This window comes from Centroberyx affinis, unplaced genomic scaffold (assembly GCF_046629955.1).
Source record: "Centroberyx affinis isolate AG114_WGS23_722 - 3 ecotype Tasmania unplaced genomic scaffold, CSIRO-AGI_Caff_v1 ptg000503l_1, whole genome shotgun sequence".
Lineage (NCBI taxonomy): Eukaryota > Metazoa > Chordata > Actinopteri > Beryciformes > Berycidae > Centroberyx > Centroberyx affinis.
The window spans coordinates 342,428-363,719 of record NW_027279155.1 but is presented as its reverse complement, the minus strand read 5'-3'; the positions used below and the strand labels follow the sequence as shown (position 1 = coordinate 363,719).

The following is a 21,292-nucleotide window of genomic DNA, read 5'->3' as shown; positions in this document are numbered from 1 at the left end:
GTTAATTCAGAAGTAAATTTTTCAGCATTCACAAAAAACCAAACGTTTTTTTTTCTCCACAGCTTTGTGTTGGGAGAACATTTTCTTTGGACATTCCAAACATTTTAAGACCATTTCTGGTTACTAACTCCACCCATAACTGTGTAAGCAGCCGCTTTACCAGGGCTGGCCTGGACCCAATGTAATATACATTTGACACTATTTATCTGACATTGACAGGACAACGCCTCAATTTGCAACCGTCCCAGGCCTTAGCAAGTTTCTCCATGTGGTTCCTATGTTTTAAAAGTTATAAATGAAGAGTTTCCACCATTTAAAAAAAAAAAAGAATGACACCCACTCTCCCATATTGACTGCTGACATGAAAGTTAAGCACATATGGGTAAATATTGAAGTTAGGAGTCATCTTTGACATTTGCTTATAAGATTTTGAGGACAGAATCATTTTCAAACAATGCCTGATGAATTTCAGATAGCAAAACTTTTCCAAAATTGATATAGGCCGTTTTGGAATTAAACCCTATATCCTAAATCGAAACTCGAAACTAATAGGCGAAAACTGTATGTAAACCGTTCCAAGACCAGCAGCTCTCTTATTAGAAGATTAACGTGCATAAGTGGCCAGGTTTTGTGGCCTAACCCACTGTCAATCAGACCAGACTAATGAAAAGCCTGTGTGCTTTATGAGTACAGTCCGCTCTCCTCTTACCTTGTCTACGCCCAGCAAAAACAAATGCTGCGGAACAAGGAAGTTATGCACTTGTTGCTGCTGTCCTTTCATCTACCTTTCATCATTTTCTACGCCCTCGATAATTACTCGGTAAGTAGATCTTCTGCATTATTGAATTAGGGAGACGTTGTTTTACAGGCATCGTTAAATCAAGTGTTCACTTACAGTATTATTTACTTCGATGCTGCTTTCGGCTGTGAAGAGCGAAGAGGCAGCGAGTTTAAGTGGGGAAGTCGCATTTATTTAGGCAGATGACAGCGGGGGAAGGTTTCAGGTCGATACGAAGTGGCTATATTGTAAAAGATCAGTTCAATATATCAATAGTTTGCATTAATTATTACCTTATTAGGCGTGCTCAAAATGTGTCAGAAGCTGTCGGTTATATGAAGTGGTGCCTCGCATCAGATTTCGCCTCATTTGCATACATCAGTGTTGTTGTTAACAGGTGTTGAAGCACAATGAATGAGGCTGAGGAGGAAGGAGTGCAGGCTGTGGAGCAGGCGGATCAGCTGAGTCTCTCTGAAGTTCAGGAGGAGCCTCAGCCTCCACACACAGCCCGGCCTGAAGAGGAGGAGGAGAAGAAGGAGGAGGGGGACGCTGCCACCCCGTTACCCAGCACCCAGCCCCAGGGGAATCGCTGGGTGTCAGCACTGGACCAGTTCAAGCTCAAGAAGTTCTTTGTTTTGAGGGTAAAGACTTACACATTTCCACTTGACAACATGGGCATCTGTGCTGCTATAATGGGTTTGTAACACTAAATTGGCGAAGATAGTCCCTCTGTCAGGTGTTTTAGGGGTCTCACCTTGCTAGGTCTAGGCTATATGTGAAATTTATTGTAATTTTTATTTTTAAATGCAGGAATATTATCCTTGTGGCCTATGTTAATGTAGCCACAATTTGTCAGAGAACACAAAACAAACAGTTCAGCTTAAAACCACATGGTGTTCAACATAAACACATAGCACTATGATTGCTGGAATAACAATACTTTATGTTGCAGTTGGCATCCCATACCCACCATAAATAAAACCGAGCCTTGCAGCTGCCAAGCCAATGCAACATTGCCAACCGAATGTAAATCATTGATTTAATGTCAATTTGTCAGACAGATCTGCCACATTGACTCTAGACCTACAGTATGTCTGGAGAGCAGCATTGGCAGCTCAGTCAAACATCCCATGCTGCCAAGCCAGCTCAGCACCCAGGCTCCGGTTACAGTAAGACTGTCAGGACCCTCTGGCATGAGCCCCCACCCTCACCTCCTTTAAATTCTTGAACTTGGTATGAAAAGGTTAAAACATAGTGTAAGTATAGAGTAGCTTGTTATACAAAAGCCTAGATGGCATAGCAAAACAGGGAAGGCCTCGGTTGCTGACAATAAGTTTAGGATGTTTTTAATATTAGGCACTGAAGCTTGCTTGAGTTACTCATAAATTTATACATAGAAGGTGCAGGCGCAGCTTTATTCATTTGTAGTAATTTTTATAAAACAGAGCTGTATATGTTATTGTAATTCTTTTCGACACACAGTAGCTCTGAGATTTTCCTTGAGTACTGGGTCTCAACTGCATATCTGCCGATCACACCTTAGGCTTGCTGTGTGTGTCCTGTGGGATTGTGACAATAGAAAATTAGAAAGTGACACCCATGTCTGTGTTTTTTTTCTCCTCAGCCTGGCACTCTGAATCAGGCCATTGAAGACATTGAGACTCTGGTGGATAAAGAGATAGATGGCAGCGTCTGCAGTATTTGGCTGATGGCAGAGTGAGTTCATGGTGCCATGTACCATACACAGCCTCAGGTTCATGTCAGTATGCAGTATATGATTGTAAACGCAGAGAATATTATGAGCTGCTCTTTTCCGTCGTAAGTGTAACCTCTCTCATGGCCGCTCTTTAAGATTGCTTCTCCCTAAGTGGCATTGGTTTGATTCTGTAGAAGGGAATAGTTGCTTGTCAGTCTCTACGTATGTAATGATCATTGAAACACTTGAATAGTAGGATGTTTTTTTTAACAGATCCAAGGAAGATGAAAGCTTCTCAAGAGTAGTTCCTTTTGATAGAACTAGTCTTGTATTCAGGGTCATAACACTGTAGCATATTTGATAAGGTTAGACAGATACCATTCATCACAGTATCAAGCTATTGCAGAAAAGTGCAATGTCTGCATAGCCACAAAATATTAATTTAGAAGGTGTTTACTACTTTAAGACAAAAGAATATCAGCTATAATGATGATTTATGTTAAGTAGCAAGACATTTTAGAGCCAACCGCTGTCACAATTGTTCTTTGAGAGCCAGATATGAGGAATATTTCCTCAAATATTTTCATAGAGATGCCTACTTTTTACAGTACCACAGAAAAAACAAATCCTTATCAATTAACCTTTCACCCAGATATCAATGTCCTTATCAAACCCCAAACTCCCGTATCAGTCTAAGCCTAATGTTCAGTAAATAAATCAGCGCAGAGGAAATGATGAAACTGAAATGAACATGGAGCAAAATGAAGTGACTGGAGGACATTTACCGAGTGCACTTGCAGATGTCAGGTTGTATCACTCCTGCACAAGCTTTCAGGAAACATTTAAAAGGCTGGCCATGTGATAATGAATAATACATCCCATTTATGCAGCTGCGTCCAACACACGTTAACATTTGTCCTACATTGGGCCTGCAGTTACTGTAGCTGCAGAAGCTACTGTGGGGTTTTTGCAACAAAAAGAGCGCATTATATGGAAATTCCGTGACACCACTGAATTTCCCCGAGGGAGACCAGTGAGTAATGTCATACAAGCTAACTGGATGAGAAATTCCTCAAAGCTCTCTTTGTTGAGCATGGTAGCTCGCTGTCGGAAGAGTCAGATATTTTTTTTTAGGCGATCTCAATTCATCTGCTTCAAAAATACAGTATATGTATTTGTGAATCTGTGAATCGTTAAATGTTCTTTTTCCTTTTGTGTCCAAATTTGCAGTAACGGCGCATTAACACCTCACTAAAAGAGGAGCTGAATGGTAATTGATTCAGATTCAGCAGACGGACAAAAACAAAACAATAAACAATAACAGTAAAGTGGCATCCAGTGCAATATACAGACACAAGAAATAGCCAATAGTCAATAAGCGTATATTCAAGCAGTACTATTAGCAGTTAAAAACGAGAATAGCAGTTATTAGAAGTTATTAGAAGTTATTGAAGTGTTATTGAAATGTATTGAAAGGTGATCTAGTTTGTTTATGCAGCTGACTTTTGCATTCCCTGTCAAAAGGGTCTGAAGCAGGTCCTGCAGAAGAGGATAACCTCAGCATCTTTCTCATGACTAACACTGTGTTGCTGTATCAACCTGGAGCCCCAGCGGCATGTTGGACCGCCCAGGGTGTGAACCTGGAGGCCCGTAACACCTCTGTGCCCAGTCAGGTTAACTCATTTCATTAGCGCAGTCAGAGGTAATTCAGCTTCTTCGCCCCACACCTTTCGTACGTTGCCTCGGCTGCTCGGTGAACTCGGTGAATCTTCTCGGCTTCAGGCTGCCGGCAGCGATCAGGAGCGTCTCACTCGGAGTCGGGCACGTGCGCCCAGCTCACCGGGGCGGTAAGACAGAGAGCCGCTCCAGCAGAATCCATGCCACCATGAATTAGTGGTGCGCACAGCGGTGAGGGACAGAGACATAGAGTCCATGTCTAAAGAGATGCTGTTTGGACAGCAGTTAATAAGACAAACCTTTTCTGGACAGATTTTTGGGTCTGGGCTTTGAAGAGAAAACAGAAGGCTGCTTTAGTTAGTTGCGTTGGAAGGTGTTTGTTGTTAATTTTATCGATTTATTCATTTATTTTTGGTTGGTAAAACAAAGTTGGGGACTTTGAAATGCTTGCATGCATATTGTATGATCTTTGCCAAGGGCGTTTTGTGAAATTGTGAAGCTTTTGCAGTACATAATTGAGCGACTTTGCTATACATGTTTTTCGTATTAACTTAAAATAACTTCCTGCAAAATACACACATCCACAGATCCACACCGCATGCAAATACTAAAAACACATTCACACACTGACTCTAATACACATACAGAAAGTCACTCTCTACAATCTGATACCCGTACCCAAGCTTATCCCCCTTACACACACATAGTACATACATACCTATCACAGGAGGGGTCAGACTGACTGCAGGGTCAGGCATTTCTCACACCTCCAATGTAGAAAATGTATCTTTTTCAAGGATACTTCCACATGGATGGACATTGGTTGTCATGGGACTGAATCAGTGAATTTCCAGTCACAGGACAGTCACCACCTGGCCACCTTGCCACATTGTACTATATGTTGATATCATGGGTGCTAAAAATCGCCGTCTGAGCAGTTAAATCCTGTGTTGGTTCATTCACACATGACTTCTAACAATATTCACTACACTAAAAATAAAGCAACCTTGGTAGAGAATTCAGTTTGTTTGCTTGAAAAGCTTTTGCATTGAAAATATGAATAACAATATATGGGCGACAGTTATCTCATTATAAAGGAAAGTAAGTGAAATGCTTTTACTGTAGGTCTCACATTCACTCTGTGGTTGTTGCTCTTTCAGGGTGGATCACTGGAACAACGAGAAAGAGCGTGTTGTGCTCATCACAGACAACTCTCTCCTGGTCTGCAAGTACGACTTTATGATGTTCAACTGTGAACAAATCCAGAGGATCCCGCTCAACTTTGTGGACCGCATCTCCCATGGCACCTTTACCTTCCCCAAGCGCTCTCTGCTCTCGTGAGTTCCCTCGCCCTCACTGCACCCGCCCTTCAACAGAGAACTTGTGCCTCCTATTAGAGCTGAACAATTAGTCAAAACAAAAAATCAAAATCGCAAAATCAACTTCTGCAATTTCCAAATCACAGAGGCTGCAATTAATTGCTTAAGAGAGAGTTGGGTCCAAAATGGATTTCTGAACAAGGTGTTTTAGAGCTGTAGGTAACCTTTAATTCATGAATCAAGTACAATATTGATGAAACCCTTTCATCAGACTCAAACTCAGTAAATCCTGCTCACTGACATGTTTTTTTTAACAAAATCACTTTTCTTCAAACAATTGTAGAGTTCCAAAAAAACATATGACAAGAAAAACCTTTGATGTTATGAATCACCGTTTAAATCACAATTGCAGTTTTCTGTCAAATAATCACAATTAGATTTTTTGTCAATATCTTTCAGCCCCTCCCATAACACCTGCAGCTTTTATGAGGCTACATGCCAGGTTGTCTAAAAGAAAAGCCCCTTAGTTTCATGTAATTTGTGTAGGGAAATGTATTCCAGCGAACTTCAGCTTTGCATATTCAGCAAAGCCTTTGTCTGTTTTTTCTGCATTTGGCAGCAGACATTGTCCGCTTTGTGTAGAACATAATTCATGACCCTGGAACTAGGCCAACCTATTCAAAATACATTGTAAAGTGCCAAAAATGCCTGGATAAAATGTTCTCCATTCATAAAAAGTTGGCTTTTTGGAGATATGAGATTTCTGCAGGACACTTAACTGTTACTGTGTTGTAAATGTTGTCTTTGTAAATGTTGTCTATTTGCTCTTTGGGTGTTACCTGTCTTGTAGAGCGAGGAACCCATTTCTGAAGTGAGTTGGAGGAATATGGCACTGTAACCTGATAGAGACAAATTCACTGGCATGTGGACAGTGTGCAAAATAGTATTGTGTCCCAGAGAAAGCCTGGGCAAAGCTGTGTCTCTCTTTATAGCCTTTATAGCTTTTTTTTGTCTATTTCTTAATAGGTCTACTTTAAAATGCTCTGTGTAAGGTTTTCTCACAAATACATTGGTGATAAGTATGTTGCTAATTAAAAGAAAAAAAGACTACACAACTTGGCGCATTACAAATGTTAGCCCTAATTATCTGCTTCATGCTCTGAGTTGCTCCGCAACAGCACAATTCCCTGCAAAAAAAAAAAATCCCTTTTGGCGGATGGTAAACCGCTAAGTTCTGCCTCAAAATGTGTCTGATCATATTTTTTGCTACAATTTGAGTGTTTCACAACTAATTTAAAAGTAATATATTATCCAAAGAATCCTATATGTATCAAATTTAATGAGAAATTTGGATCTGTGGTATCTTTAATGAATTCAGAAGAATTAGAGTATGCATGATTTACTCAACAGGTATTAGCAGTGAGAAGCTGAGAGGCATCTAGGTGGTGAGCGGGATGCATGGAGATGATTGGTGCAAAGTTAGACAGGGTGGAACGAGGGAAGCGCATAGAGTAGTGGAGCTGAGAGGAGAGTGTGTGTGTGGAGAGCTTTTTTGGGGCAAGGAGTGCATAGCTGTCACTTGGAGCTGTCACTTAACTGATTAGTGGCAAAATTAATGTAGTCCTTTCATCCAAACCTTTTAAAGATGGCTCAGGGGACACCAAACCAAGTAAAACTAATTTGATGAATAAAATGTAATGTGCTGTGAAGCGCTTAGAGAGGGCGGCCTTTATTGGAGGCTTTATCTCTGCACATTACGTTAAATTATAAATAAACGCTAGTGAAAACCACCCGGGAGTCCAACAGTAAAGAGACGGTTTCAAGTAAGAAGACTCAGACACAGACATCTCCCCCCTTCTGTCTTCATCTTCACCGCTCTCTCTCTCTCTCTCTCTCTCTCTCTCTCTCTCTCATTCTCTCACTCTGGAAGTCTCTCCTTTTTTCGCTAGGTCAATCTTTTCTTCTTATGTTTTGCAGAAAGTGATCCGCAGTTCAGTACATGGATATATGAGAAAAAAGTTCACTCAAGTACTGTAACAGTACATTAAATTTGTTTTCCACATCAAAAATGAATGTGAGGAAAAAGTACAAACTGTCAGATACTGGGGAATTTCTGGCCTTTATGTTAATGTTACTTTAATCTTTTAAAATTATCGTTATTATTGATGTAACGGGCCTATAAAATGTTAGAAACCCACTTCAACACACACACAGGATTATTCATTCATCTATATTTCACAGTGACATCAACAATTGCTATCAGTTGTCCCTCAACTGCCAAAAGTGGAGTCCTTTCTCTACTGTGAGTGAAGTGTTGACTGACTGGCCCAGAGACACCACTGCATCATGCTTTAGGAAAAACATATTGACAGCTTGTTTTGATCAAGAATTCTATTGGAAAATTGACTTAGAAAGTTACCATGTTCAAGTTGTCCTTTTGTAATTTGAGGCACAGCGGTGATGGGTCGGCTGCGCTCAAGGCCTTTCAGAAAATGTCAAAGAAATATATTGAGTCTTCAATTTTGATATATCAAAAACCTGAGACAGTGAATATATTTTGTCCCACAGTATTTACTTAACATCACTTTGGCTTAAACTTTATGATCTGGTGATCAGAGGACCAACCATAACAACTGTCATTTATTATCATGGAGGCCACAAGTACCTAAAATCAAAAGATGAATATCTGCACCTTTTCCTCATGTTCATGTTTTGATGTGAAATATAAATTATATGACTCAGGTGCATCTTTAGGTCATTGTCACAATACTGACAATTGACTGTACCTCTTGAGCTGTCATTGTTCATATTCAGCAGTGTGACAATAGAAGGTATTTGCAACATGATTTGCCTGGTCACAGTTGTCATTTGACCACTTGATGTCAGTGTCTGCTCTTGGTAGAGACATTTTAATGGAGGAACGTGCCACATCTTATTTCCTGATCTGATTGATGTTGTCATGGCTGAAAGGACCTATATGTAGGATAGAATCACGTTCTACAACCGGTACTGCTAGAAAGCCCTTCTGCAACAATGTTTACAGCATCTTTGTGAGCATTATATACTATAAATGTCACACCTACACAGTTGAGGTAGAAAAGTCACATACAATTAAATGCAATTTTGTGACCACACTGAGGCAGTTCATTGCCTTAAATGTTGCAATATTGTGCCTGAGTGTTGTCCGCACTCTGCCTTGCTTTAACACCGATGGCAATATTACATGATAATCCTTTTCATCAACATCATTATTGTGTTCAGCTTACTATTTTGCAATGGCGTCTTACTGCATTTGACTGTACCATGCAAGGCAACTGAAAGGTCTTTGGCTCCACTTAGTGTTTGAGAAAACATCCACAGCTCCACAGATGCATGCCATCTTGACCTGCTGTTTGTGCACTATAAATATGATACTAAAGGATGGAGGTTTTATGTTTTGTGGATTCAATTGTGTTGTGCAACTTGGATTCCCTGGGATATATTTTGCAATAGAAGTGAACTTGCTGTATTGCCAGGTTCCCATCTCCTTCCCTTGTTCATGAATGTTTGACCTGAGTCTTCCCCTGGCCATCAGCTCCAGAATAAAGAACATCACATTTCCTCTATGGAGTGTCTTATTTGGCATCAATAGTCTGTTTCCTGTGTATGCTCCATCAGCCTCCCAAAACTTTGATGATGCCAATAGAAAGTGTTATGGGAGTGACAGTATTTTTAGTCACCGTGCTTGTGTTTTCATCCCACATTCTCCAGGTGCACCCAAGACGTGAAGTGCAGTGTATTCTGCATCTGTGGGGAAAGATGTGTTTTAAGTGCCTTCTTTCCAAACCGTCTAGACAAGCTAATTACTGCACTACCCAGCACATCATTCAAATGCCATTTTTTTTTTTATTCCTGTCTGAAAGAGTTGGGTGTGGAGATTTAAAGAAGCCCCACAAGAGGTTCCTTCAGTAACTGTTGTGAAAAAATATCTATTTATGAAGGTCGGAAATAATCCCCGCACGGCACTCTGTGTCTCTCACCTGATCAGACGCAGTTTGTCTGAATAAGGCTGAATGATGCCCTATTTAGCCCCCACCTCCAAATAGAATTATCTGAATTTTACTAACCTGAATTTTTTTTTCCTCACATAGTCAATTATTAATCAGAATCACAATTACAATTTTTATTTTTCAATGTAATTATTTGCCAATTGTTTAGTAAATAGATCATATGGAAGTAATATATAGGGCTGAAAATCTCAAGTGTGGCCAGTTTTGTATCAGTTCTTGCATCAGTTCTTCCTGAATGTCAGACCTGGTTAAAATATGATCATCATTCTGTTTTACATGATCACAGCAGTAGAAACCAAAGCAGCTTGCACATTCAAACAGCAGAGGGCAGTCAGTACATAGTAGCCACTTCAAACATCATGAACACTGTGTAGGAAACTTCCCCAGATGTTCATTTAGCCACTGGCACTCTGCAATCTGCATGAGAACTGGGCAAGTCAGATTTGAGTGTGGAAATATGTGCTTTACATGAATATAAATGTAAATAATGTCCGTGCGGATGTTGAGGTAAGAATTTTCGTCCCTCAGCTAGGAGACTGGTGCTTGCCAGTGAGCAGGGTGTGCATTTTGGGAGGAGACGCACACCTGCAATTCTCTTTAAATGAGCTTAGAGATCTGAGGCCACACACTACTGTCTTCACTCCACCATCAAATCGAACTATGCTGTCAAACTTGCCATTCAGTAAAAAGCACAAGAGAAAGATGTCAAACTGCAGTATTGTAGTAAGGGCTCTGATTCCAGCAAAAAGTAGAAGCATCCAGAAGATCCATTAGAGGCGTTAGAAATGCGGGATTAACATTGTATATGTTAATAGCTGAGAAATCAAGCATCAAGGTGACTTCACTTTACTGAATAGTTGCAAAATAGTTCTACTACTTGTCCCTCCGGTAGCTTGTTCATCATCACAGAAGTTGAGATTGAACACTTGCTGCTTTTCCTTGCCTGAATGATTGATTCCCATTAATTCTGACTACGACTGCGCTTTCATGTAGAGGACGCTCGCTGCGGGAAGTGCAGAGAATTGAAGACAGGCTATTATTTTCTCTGCAAACTAAGATGCAACAACTGAATTCTTTATACAGCTGACACAAGTTATTGCCAGGTATTCTAGCTATAGCTGTAGCCTGTCTCCTGTTTCAACAATAAAACCTTTTTTTACACTTTCAGACCTGTCTGTGTGCAGGATTAATAAAGTATCTATCTATCTATCTATTCATCTATCTAGCAGTTGTATTGTCATTTTCTTCCTCTCTTTTCCAAACCTTCACATAATCCTACTTCTATCTCTTCTTAACTCTTTCTCATAGATCCTGTTGAATGAAACTGTAGAGTGGCTTGTTGGAGGGATTGGCTGCATGGATGGCTGACAAACTTGCAGGCTCTATTGAGCAATCAGAGCATTTGTTTGTTGGCTCTGAGACAATGTGGGACACTTGCCATGACAACTGAAGCTTGGGCCTGATATTTATCTTGTGTGTTGACTTATGAGTCCAAAGCCCCTGAAAGCGCAGTGAAGGAATTTTTAGTCGCTTGCCCTGAAGCTTAACTGAGAATACAGTGGTTCTTTTACGCATGTGTGCTTTTTGTATAAATACCTGTGTTAAGGTGGAAGTGTTCTCAGAGGGGGAGCAGAAGGTGGATTTTCTTAATTTGACCCCTGCTTTTTGGAGCAGTTTGGTCAAAAAGTTTGTATGTGCGGTTTTAGAAATTTCACTGACGCAAATACTATCCCCGAGAAAATTCTGAATGACATCATACAGGTTCAGTTTACTTCTGCCTTTTCTTCCTTTACCCGACTGTTTCCAAGATGTGAGGCTCAGTGAAAGTCCAAACCCCAGCTCTGCCATATAAACACCATGAAGACTTCCAAGGCCTCTGGCTGGAAAGCCCAGCCCTGCTCTGCCTGTTTGGGCTGGTCCTCTCCCAGTGATAGCTTACCTGTGGAATTCTCCAAAGCTTTTTTATATCCCCATTTATACAAGGCCAATAGCTCTGTGCTCTTACAAAGGGAAATGTGTACAAACGTAACCCCCCATCCTCACTCGCTTTTGGTGAAATATAATCAGTCTTTTAGTCCGGGCTAAAAGAGTTTTCCTTTCCTCCCCTTTTCTCCCAGCACAACGTTTGCTTTAGAAGAAGCACACAAAGTTCAGGAGCAGCATTGTCATTTTGAGAGTGCTTGTGTAAACAGGGCTAGATGATTGCATTATAATGCAGCCCCTCCCTGGGACCGTGACATATCAGCAACTGCACCACTATTGTTTAGCCTCAGGTGTTTAATTCTGGTTGGCAGGAAGTGCTCTTGCACAAGATCTGTTCTCGATGTGGTAAAATGAGGACATGACAGATCGTTAAGGAAATCAGGACACTCTTGGGAAATAGGCTGCATCCTGATTTATTTATTCAGTTATCTTTTTTTATCTAACCAGCCAGGTAAATTATAGATTCTTTTATAGATTCTTTTTACAATTACAGACTTTTTTATTCTTGTCATCGAGTGTGAACTAATTAGCATTAGCAAGCAAGAATCATAGCTCTAATTCCATCATAAATTGATGTTAGAGCTGTTGACAGAATCACAAAAATTGTTACCAAAATAGTTACTTTTTCAATTGGCATAACAAGTTACACTTTATGAGCATCCTTTATACAAAGTAAAAATTTTGTATTTTTAATACATTTGTTTTTTCTTTTTATGTGTGTCAATATTTTTCAAGTTCTGAAACTTGTGTACAGCAAGGTTCAGGGTTAAATCTGGTCAATGCTCATTTCTGTTCACTGGGGCATAGGACTGTCATCAACAGCCTCTACCTGTTAAACAGACCTCAAGCCAACATACCTTCAAGGTCAAGGTCAGGCAGTAGTTATTAGACAGGGTCATGGAGTAATGAGGATGTATTATGTATGCATGTTATGTATGTTTGTATGTATGTGTGGTAATTTTGAGGTCAAGTATTGCAAGAGCTATTTATTGTATTGTGTCGTTAAGCTATAGTCTTGTGCTTTGATATTCTTGTGTAACTTGATATTCCTATTCTTATTAGTATGGACTTTCTATACTTATTTTGGTTTAATTTTAAAAATATATATATACTGTATATGATAACTTACTGCCACTATCTTGCTACTGAATTCCATTTGCAATCAAGGTCCACATTTGCAACTTGACCGTCTATTAGATGTATCGTATATTGGTGCTCGCATTTATATTTTTCAAACTGAACTAAACTAAACTAAACTTCTTGATACCAATCTTCAGTGTCTACATACTGTAGTACTTGGGTTGAGCACCAAACCCAAGTGGCTGTGCATCCACCATACAGCTCAGAGGTATTACATAGGCAACAAGAATAGATTTCTGACTTATAAAATACTTTCCTCTCCCTGCCAGAGACGCTGCCAACAAGAAAAAGTTACCAAATGCAGCTTTGATCTTTCTAACAAAAGCAAATGGCCAGCTTTTGTTGACAAAATCAACATAAATGTTTCAACAATGACCATGGACTGTGAAATGATGAAATTGTGATAGGCATCTTTGATATTCTCTCTAATCTGTGTGTGCGTGAGAGAGAGGGAGAGAGAGAGAGAGAGCGAGAGAGAGAGAATCACCAACATTCTTTGTTTTTTTCCATGATTTTTTTTGATATATAAGCTTATTGTATTTAAAAGAGAAGGTTCCATGTTTTCTAATAATACAAAATGACTTAGCAACCAGTATGGAGGAAATTACTCTTTAGAAGTGGGATACAGACACAGAATTCTCTGCATTTTTTTCTGAGAGCACGCCCACATTTAGAAAATGCTGTGTTGCAAGACTACAAAACAAAACAAACCATTGACAATGTTTTGTCAAAAGTACCTGGCCGTTTTTCTGTAAAAGTGATCTACTTTAACAATATTCCTTGTGGTGTTCTGCTACATATGTAATTATGTTCGATTGGGTAGTCGAACCTGTCACTGCAGGTTTGTCAAGCAACTGGTTTGAATCAAGTTTTAGCCAGTAATTGTTCACATTCTTTGTTAAAACAGGTGATCATCAGAGAAAGAGATATGGCTGATTCTGTAGCTAAAAATGCCTAAAACTATCATCAGGTACCTCCGCAGTTAAAAATCATAGCTAATAGATCCCAAAAAAACATGTTTTCCCAAACACAATGCTAAATACACAGGAGCAAAATTGTTAGACCTATGTATTTTCTATTATATCATTCAAAATAGAAAGCATCTTCAGTCAAAACCGCCTGTCACACTTCTGAAGTTGCATGCCCATAACTCTAGGAGCATAAATGGTATGTAAGCAAAATATTTGCCTTGTATATAACAACTGCCCCCAAGGCTTGCAGAGGGAGATACTGCATGGACCTCACACTTGGTGAAAATATGAGAGACAACCTCATTTAACTGCTGCTGCAAATCTGTGTGGGCACAGCAGACCTTTCGGCATGAGAAAAAGGTTATTTATTTTTGGGTTATGGACAACAGCGATGTCGGGCATCCATTAAATGTCTAATTTGATTTGTATGGCCTAGTTTGGCAAAATTGTAACATCTCACTGAGAGAGCATGAGAAGAACCATTGAAGAAAAGATATTCCCATGTCCTACAGGGGAATAAAAAGTGATTCAGGGGTTAGAGTGGAAATTAATGCATTGGAATATTGGCTTAACTTGCATAAAACAAGTTTTAACACGGCTTAAATGATAGCTAGAAGTATTTTTGTATTTTTGTATTTTTGTATTTTGTATACTTTATTATTCCCGTGGGGAAATTTGTCCTCTGCATTTGACCCATCCTATACACACACTAGGAGCAGTGGGCAGCCGCAGTACAGCGGGACCAACTCCAGTTCTTTTGCCAGTGCCTTGGTCAGGGGCACTGACAGGAGTATTAACCCTAACATACAAGTCTTTGATGGTGGGAGGAAACCGAAGTAATTGTGATAATTTTCAGTGTTAATTGACTGACTTCAGCGAGATGAAAGGATCTTCTTTTATTCTCTTGCTGTCTAAGTGTATCATCTCAAATAGATTCAAGTTTATGTAAATATTGTACAGGAGGGTAAGACGCAGGGGGGAGGGTGTTTTGAGCTCCAGCGGTGAACTTTATCTGGCCCTGTGTGTTTTGAATAGCAGCAAAGATACTGTATTCCTCCCAGATATTAGTCTTGAAGACATGAGAGGCCTAGATAGTTTTTGATGGACAAACAGTAAATAGAGTATTGTGGAGAGCTTCACAGAGCGCAGACCAGCGCCAACATCATTTCAAAGGGGGAATCTGCAAGTGTTAGGAGCTCCGTTTGCTCCCAGACAAATGGGAGTCTTCTGAGGTTTCATCAGGCTGGAAAAAAAGATATGGCCCCAGGGCTTTTCATTAAAACCTATTTACTTTAAAATGACTAAAGAAAGAGCAGCAAAAGAAAGAGAATATGGTGAACAGACGGTAGATTATCTCTAAGCCTGGCAAACATCAGATTGCCCTCACTAAGTATGAGCGCTGAAGATAGATTAGTGACATTTTTTCTTTATTCTAACATTGTTACCATGAAGCCCAATGGGTCTTAAGGTCAAGCAGTCTTCTTTAGGTAAATAATATGACATGGAATGAATATGGTAAATAATAATGTAGCTAGTCCATACCCGGGGATCCACGGGTTAAGACATATAGCCTGTCATTTATAATATCTAAATAATAATATCTAAATAATATCTAAAATATAAAATGGTATCTAAATATAAAATATAGATATTTCTGGTTGTGGCCAGAGGTGATGAAAGCACCCACATTCAGAGTTTTGTATATATTCAACAGTGGAGAACAAAACTAGGCCGTGTTTGCAGAAAGCAATAATTAATATAATTGATCTGTTTAAAACATAAACTGTGGAATGTGAATTTGTGTGACACAGCTGAGTTAAATGCATCACTGACTGGTTCCTCTGTCCCGTGGTCTTGGTGTGTTCAGGAGAGAGGGCGAGGGCATGCGTGTGTTCTGGGACAGACAGAGAGAGCCCTCCTTCGCCTCCAGGTGGAACCCCTTCGCCACCGACTATCCCTTCATCACCTTCACTTACCACCCTGTGAGGAACGCCGATGACAAGTTTGTTGCCCTCTGTGAAGTAAGTCAAAGCGCTGCTGCCCATCAGCGACAGAGTGTGTCGTTATTTCATTTGTCAGCACCTATCCACTGAAACTAATGTAACAATATGGTTTGCCATTTGTTTTAGTCACATTTCCCTAATCCATCAAACGTCTCTTCTTTAGAGCAGTAGGTATTTTTACTTTCTGTATCACTTAATTTAATAACTTAAATAGCAGCTGTAGTGAGATTCATCATCCGGGCGAATGAGTCATCAGACGCCCAGAGAAATTACTTACTTGGAATTAGGTACCAGATATCATCTGTGTGTAATCTGTCCTTTTTGACCTACATAGAAACCAAAAACAGACACAGATCTGAATTCTAGTACTGCAGGGTCATTCACCATTTATACCACACTCTTCTAACATGACATAAAACATCATGATAGCTTTGATTCTGTTGACACAGAGGGGGACACGATGTCAAATCACAGCCTGACGGACTCAAACTGGTGTGCAAAGACCTGGAAGCAAATCTAAGAATGCAATGTAATGCAATGCGTGTCTTAGTCCTCCATCACTTGAGAATGAGAAATGTGCCTTGTTGGGCCCCTTAGGTGCAGACAGCTTAGGCATCACAACAGATGGGTGGTTTGGCAGAGACTTTGACTCTTGACCTGCACCTCCTTCCTCCTTCTCCCTTCTCCCCGCTTCCCTCCCAGCTTCACTTGCCCCCCTCCAGCAGGAGATCACCTCCTAGCTGTTAAATGTGGCCCATAGTGCTGGTCAGGAAACGTTTCTAAGAAGGAACAGGGGGAAAAAAGAAATAAATGTGATTTCTGATACGTAGATCCTCCTGCCCTCCTGTCCGCAGATCCAGAACTTCCAGGAGCAGCTCAGACAGGCGGCCCAGAAAGCCCATGCCATGAAGCCGGTTCCTGGGAAGGCCAACGGCGTCCTGGTCCTGAACCAGCCCATCCACGTCGAGGCATACGTGGGCGTCATGTCTTTCATCGGGAACCAGAACAAACTGGGCTACTGCCTGGCTCGAGGAAACATTGGGTTCTAAGCTCTTCTACATTGTATTTAATGGTTCTTTGTCTTGATTCTCAAATTGTTTGCATATTACTATTTATAGGTTGCTGAGTTTCTGTTGATTACTTGTTGTTTACAGATGTGGATGAGTCAAATTCTTGGAAATTCTAGATGGATTAGCCAAAGGTTTTTTCCATATTTGTGTTTTTTATAAGGTGTGCTTTTTCACAATGAGGCCTAGCTTCTCAAAGTGTTTAAATTACTGTGTGATCTCCTCCACTGCTTATTACGAGTGCGTGGTGTATGAATACTCGAAAATATTCACATTTCAACACGGCTCTTCACTGGATGACGGATCCCCTGCTGCTCTCAAGGAGCTTTGTGTTTGCCTCCTCAGTGATATGGTAATTCAACTCTTTCGCAATGGGAGCCCTTTCTTCCTCCCCCAGTTTCCCTGTTAAAAGCTCATTCCCATGCCACTCAGCTCCTTAGAGATTCACTGGAGCATGGGGGCACATTTGTCAGTTTAGTTTTATCATTTATAGTGTATTATTACAGTGCACAAGGTGCTGGAATTTCCCCCAGATTTGCTTGTTTACCATGTATCTGTCTGCCTTGTTTGGTTCTATCTGTTCTTGTAAAATTCTGTTCTTGTTGCCACAGACAAGCAAATGTAAGTCTGTGTATCGTTCTCTTTTCTTCTGTGGTATAATATATGGATGTTTCTAAATTCAGTTTTTGTTTTTTATTCCAAGCTTTTTTTTTTCTTTTTTTTTAAATTTGAATATGGCCAGATATGACCCTGTTAATTTCCAAATAACAGTTCTTATGAAGCAGGTACAAATCAAACATCAACACACAGTGGATGTCATTGAAAGAAAGGTGTGATCATATCCTGCATCAAACAAAAGAGTTATCCTTTCGGTTCAAGTTAAAAATCTTTTTGGTCTTGTAGATTTTGTCTTTTGGATTCTTCTGCACTGTGTTTAAATTAAATTATTAGTTAATTATCATACAAATACATTGACCTTGACCATTGTGAATAAGAATTCATTCTTATTTATTAATTCCTATTTACTGAAAGGTTTGTTTAGTAAACCTTAGCAGTGACCTTTGACCCTCCGCAATGCCACCACTTGTGGTTCCCTCCTATTGTGGAAGGATCATATTAACGCACACAGTATTTAGAGCTTTAAAAGTGAAATGCTAGACCCATAAACTACCGTTTTGCTCACAAATTTCCCTCATAATGTGTAGCACATGTTTTTCTGAGTGACAAGTGTAAAACAAACACACCAAGCCAGCGATTAATTTAGTTTTTGGCTATTCTCATCAGGAAACAAGGTCAAGTAGTGAGTGTCCCAGGAATACATACAGCTGTTATTCCAAAAGGTAAAGTATATGGTTAAGTTCAGCACCTTTAGTATCGTGTATCATCACCCTAGGGTCTGAAGGGGTTAACATGCTTCCTCCCAGGATGAGGACGTGTCTCTAATCCTGGATCAAGCACTGCTCTGCCCCGGAGCGAGGCACCTCATCCATATTTCTGCTCTTCAAGTTGTAAAAGATGTACCAAAAAAAAAAAAAAACAGGATTAACTGCCAGATAAATGAGCATACATACATTAATCTAGTTTGGCTCCTCAAGAGAATAGAGTTTATGCAATTGGGTTTCTCGATTCAAAAAAGAACATGTAACTCTTTCATTATCACACAGTGCTGTATTTATTCTGTTTGGTTTCCATGGAGCACAAAATAATAATCATTTCAATCATGGTGTGAAATTCTTTTATTGCCCTGACTTTATTTTCGCTACAGGCAGGACAGTGAGCAAAACAGTTTGCAGTAGCGTGACAATAAAAACTTCACGGACCCCCATGTTACAAAACATTAAAAATAATGAAGGAATACGTAAAATTCAGCTATGCTTCTTAAGATGTAATGTTTCTGATTATTTTGTTTGCTGTTCAAACGAATGCAGTTTGCATGTTGTATCATGTTTCAGTATAATTATCTAATTAGGCTTCAATCTGCCCTTTTCTCTTCTTTTCTGTAACCCTTTATTTGAAGGATAGTTAAGAGCCTCTCCTCACTTGGCTGTTGAACTTCTGGATGTTTTATGTGAGTCGCTTTTATTGCCAAGATATAGGGTGAATGTGGGCAGAAGTGCGTGCAGAAAGCAGGGGGGAGGGAAGGCGTGTCCCTTTGTTATGTTCCATCTCTGTGCTTAGATGTTCCTTTTGCATTAGAAATCATTATGTTCAACCCTCAAGGTATTGCATCTGAATCAAAATCTGAGTTAGAATTGGTCAGGAGTTGCTCTTAACATTACAGGCACACACGTTATACTCAAGATTCATGAATGGGACAGGACAGATACTGGAACAACAATTTAATAATGTTAATAATTAATTTTATCTGTACTGCACTTTTCATTCACAATGAATCTCAAAGTGTATTAGGACATAATACACTGTACACAAATTCAAATATCAGAGTATAAATTACAAACATTTTCACCATGATATAGATAATGTAGTGAAAGTATCAGTGTGATGTATAGCTTTAGTAATAAATAATGAATATCATTGTAAGCTGCACAATAGTAACTGACAGCTAGCAATGTTTACAATATGTACCAATTTATTATTTATTACTGGAACTATGCATGTCTACTATATACACAGCTATTGTTACATACAGTTACATACAATTCTGGCCTTCATTTAATACATTATGGTAAGGATAAGTCCTTCATAGTTTACAAATGAAGGGGTCATTTCATGTGACTGTTTGGTGCATTTGACTTAGGAATCTGAGTAATTTAACTGTTCTTCATCACCTTTTAGTGCACATTTAGAAGAGGTGTGTATCATTGGATTGTCAAAGAGAAATACATAGACTCACAAGATTAATGACTTTCAAGGCTTTCTAATGAGTGCATTCCATTCTGGAAAGGTAGGTTAGTGCCTGGGGCTAGAGAATATGGCTTGTGCTTCAGTCCAATTATTTTCCACTAGTATAACATCAAACTGATCAACTGGCAGGTTGCAGCACCTATCAGATTGCTATGGATTGACAATTGAGCACACACTTCTGACGGGGAACACTAGCCAAAATGAAACTCTGTGTTTGACATGCTCCAAGAGAACTGAATTACACAACAAATTCTGTAAGCCACTCTGAATTATCTTGTCTTTCTGGTGCACTGCTTATTCTGGAAACACAATCAACATAATGTATATGAAATAATAGTAAGTGAATATGAACAATTTAGCTGAAGAAAAGACCAGATGTGATGCGTATCTAACAGATTGTATGGAGTGCTTTTCTTGGAGGTCAAACCACAGCGGAAGTGGAAATGTCACCCTTGTCTCCATGTCTAGCTAGACAGCTCCAAGTAGTTATTTTGCTTGATTGTGATGTGAGATGAGATTCCCATTGCCCTGAAGTGGAATTTGATTGGGAAAGTGAGAGGCTTAAAAACTCCCCATTAATGCTTGTGACCCTGGATGGCCCCAGCTAACAACCAGAGCTGCCTGGGATGCTTGGGGCGAGTAACATAAGACAAATTCTGTGAGACACTCTTGCAATCCTGGTGTGGCACGCAGTCTTCTCATCTCTCTGTAATACCTTCAAAGCCCTCATAGATATGCCAGCTTGGATACCAAGTTTTTTTCACAGGTCATGCAACCTCAAGCCACCATTTTCATTTCTCTGACATCTCTGTGGCTTGTTTGTTTGGTAAACATGTTACACCTGTCATTGGAATGCTGGTTGCTAACGGGCCAAGTCCAACAGCATTTATTATATTCTATGACACTTTCCCTCTTCTCGCCTCTCTTCTTTTTCCATCTGTTGCCCTTGCAGCAGTGCATATAGTAAGTGTGAAGGAGTGAACATGTGTAGGGAGGAGTGTGCACGTGTGCGCATGCATGCATTTGTTCATGCATGTATGTGCATGTGTTTGCACGCACACGGATGTGGGCTACTGGCTACTGGGTAGTTGTCTGGATTGCTTTCATGTAATGGAGATAGAGATAGTGTTTTTATTTATCCCTTCCCAGCTGTCACTGTTGTGTCTGGACCCTGCGCTGAACTCAGGGTTATGGGACACTTGGAAAACTGTCAAATCCACTAACCCTCCCAACTATGTAGAATGTTAGAGTCCAGAACACACCCTGGATTCTTATTATAGAAAACAATAGCTATGAGGAACATGCAAGAAATGTTTGACCTGTTTATCTGAATGTGCCGCTTATATATCTTTGTATACAGTTGAAATCAGAAGACTGGCAATAAATAGTTATTAATAAATATTTGCGATTCTTTTACTAATGTCTTCATTTTATCTTATTTTAAATCCAAGGTACATTTAATCACCATCTAGTGTACGTTCCTATGTAGGGAAAAGATGATGTGATATTATTATAATATTTAAGCTTGTTGTGCTGGAACCATATTGTGTTTGTTATGATTTTTCTTCTGATTCTGTAATAAAATCTGGGACTCAGAGACCATCCCATTACTAAAATTACACCAATCAGCCAGATGGTGATGTTATAACAAGCAACTTAGTTATTTTTTATAGAACATTTTGGCCAATAACACCTGAACCATATGGCTCATCATTTCCGCTGTAATGATTTTTCTGCCATTTAG

General features: G+C 39.7%; 1 protein-coding gene across 1 annotated transcript; it reads left to right on the top strand.

Annotated features, from left to right (window-relative positions):
* The first annotated feature begins 736 nt into the window (after window positions 1-736).
* Window positions 737-21,054, top strand: tprg1 (tumor protein p63 regulated 1). Its single transcript, XM_071517617.1, has 6 exons — window positions 737-820; window positions 1,176-1,419; window positions 2,403-2,494; window positions 5,312-5,488; window positions 15,481-15,634; window positions 16,471-21,054. The coding sequence occupies exons 2-6, from the start codon at window positions 1,189-1,191 to the stop codon at window positions 16,663-16,665; spliced, it is 849 nt and encodes a 282-aa protein (XP_071373718.1). The 5' UTR covers window positions 737-820; window positions 1,176-1,188; the 3' UTR covers window positions 16,666-21,054.
* Window positions 21,055-21,292: the final 238 nt, after the last annotated feature.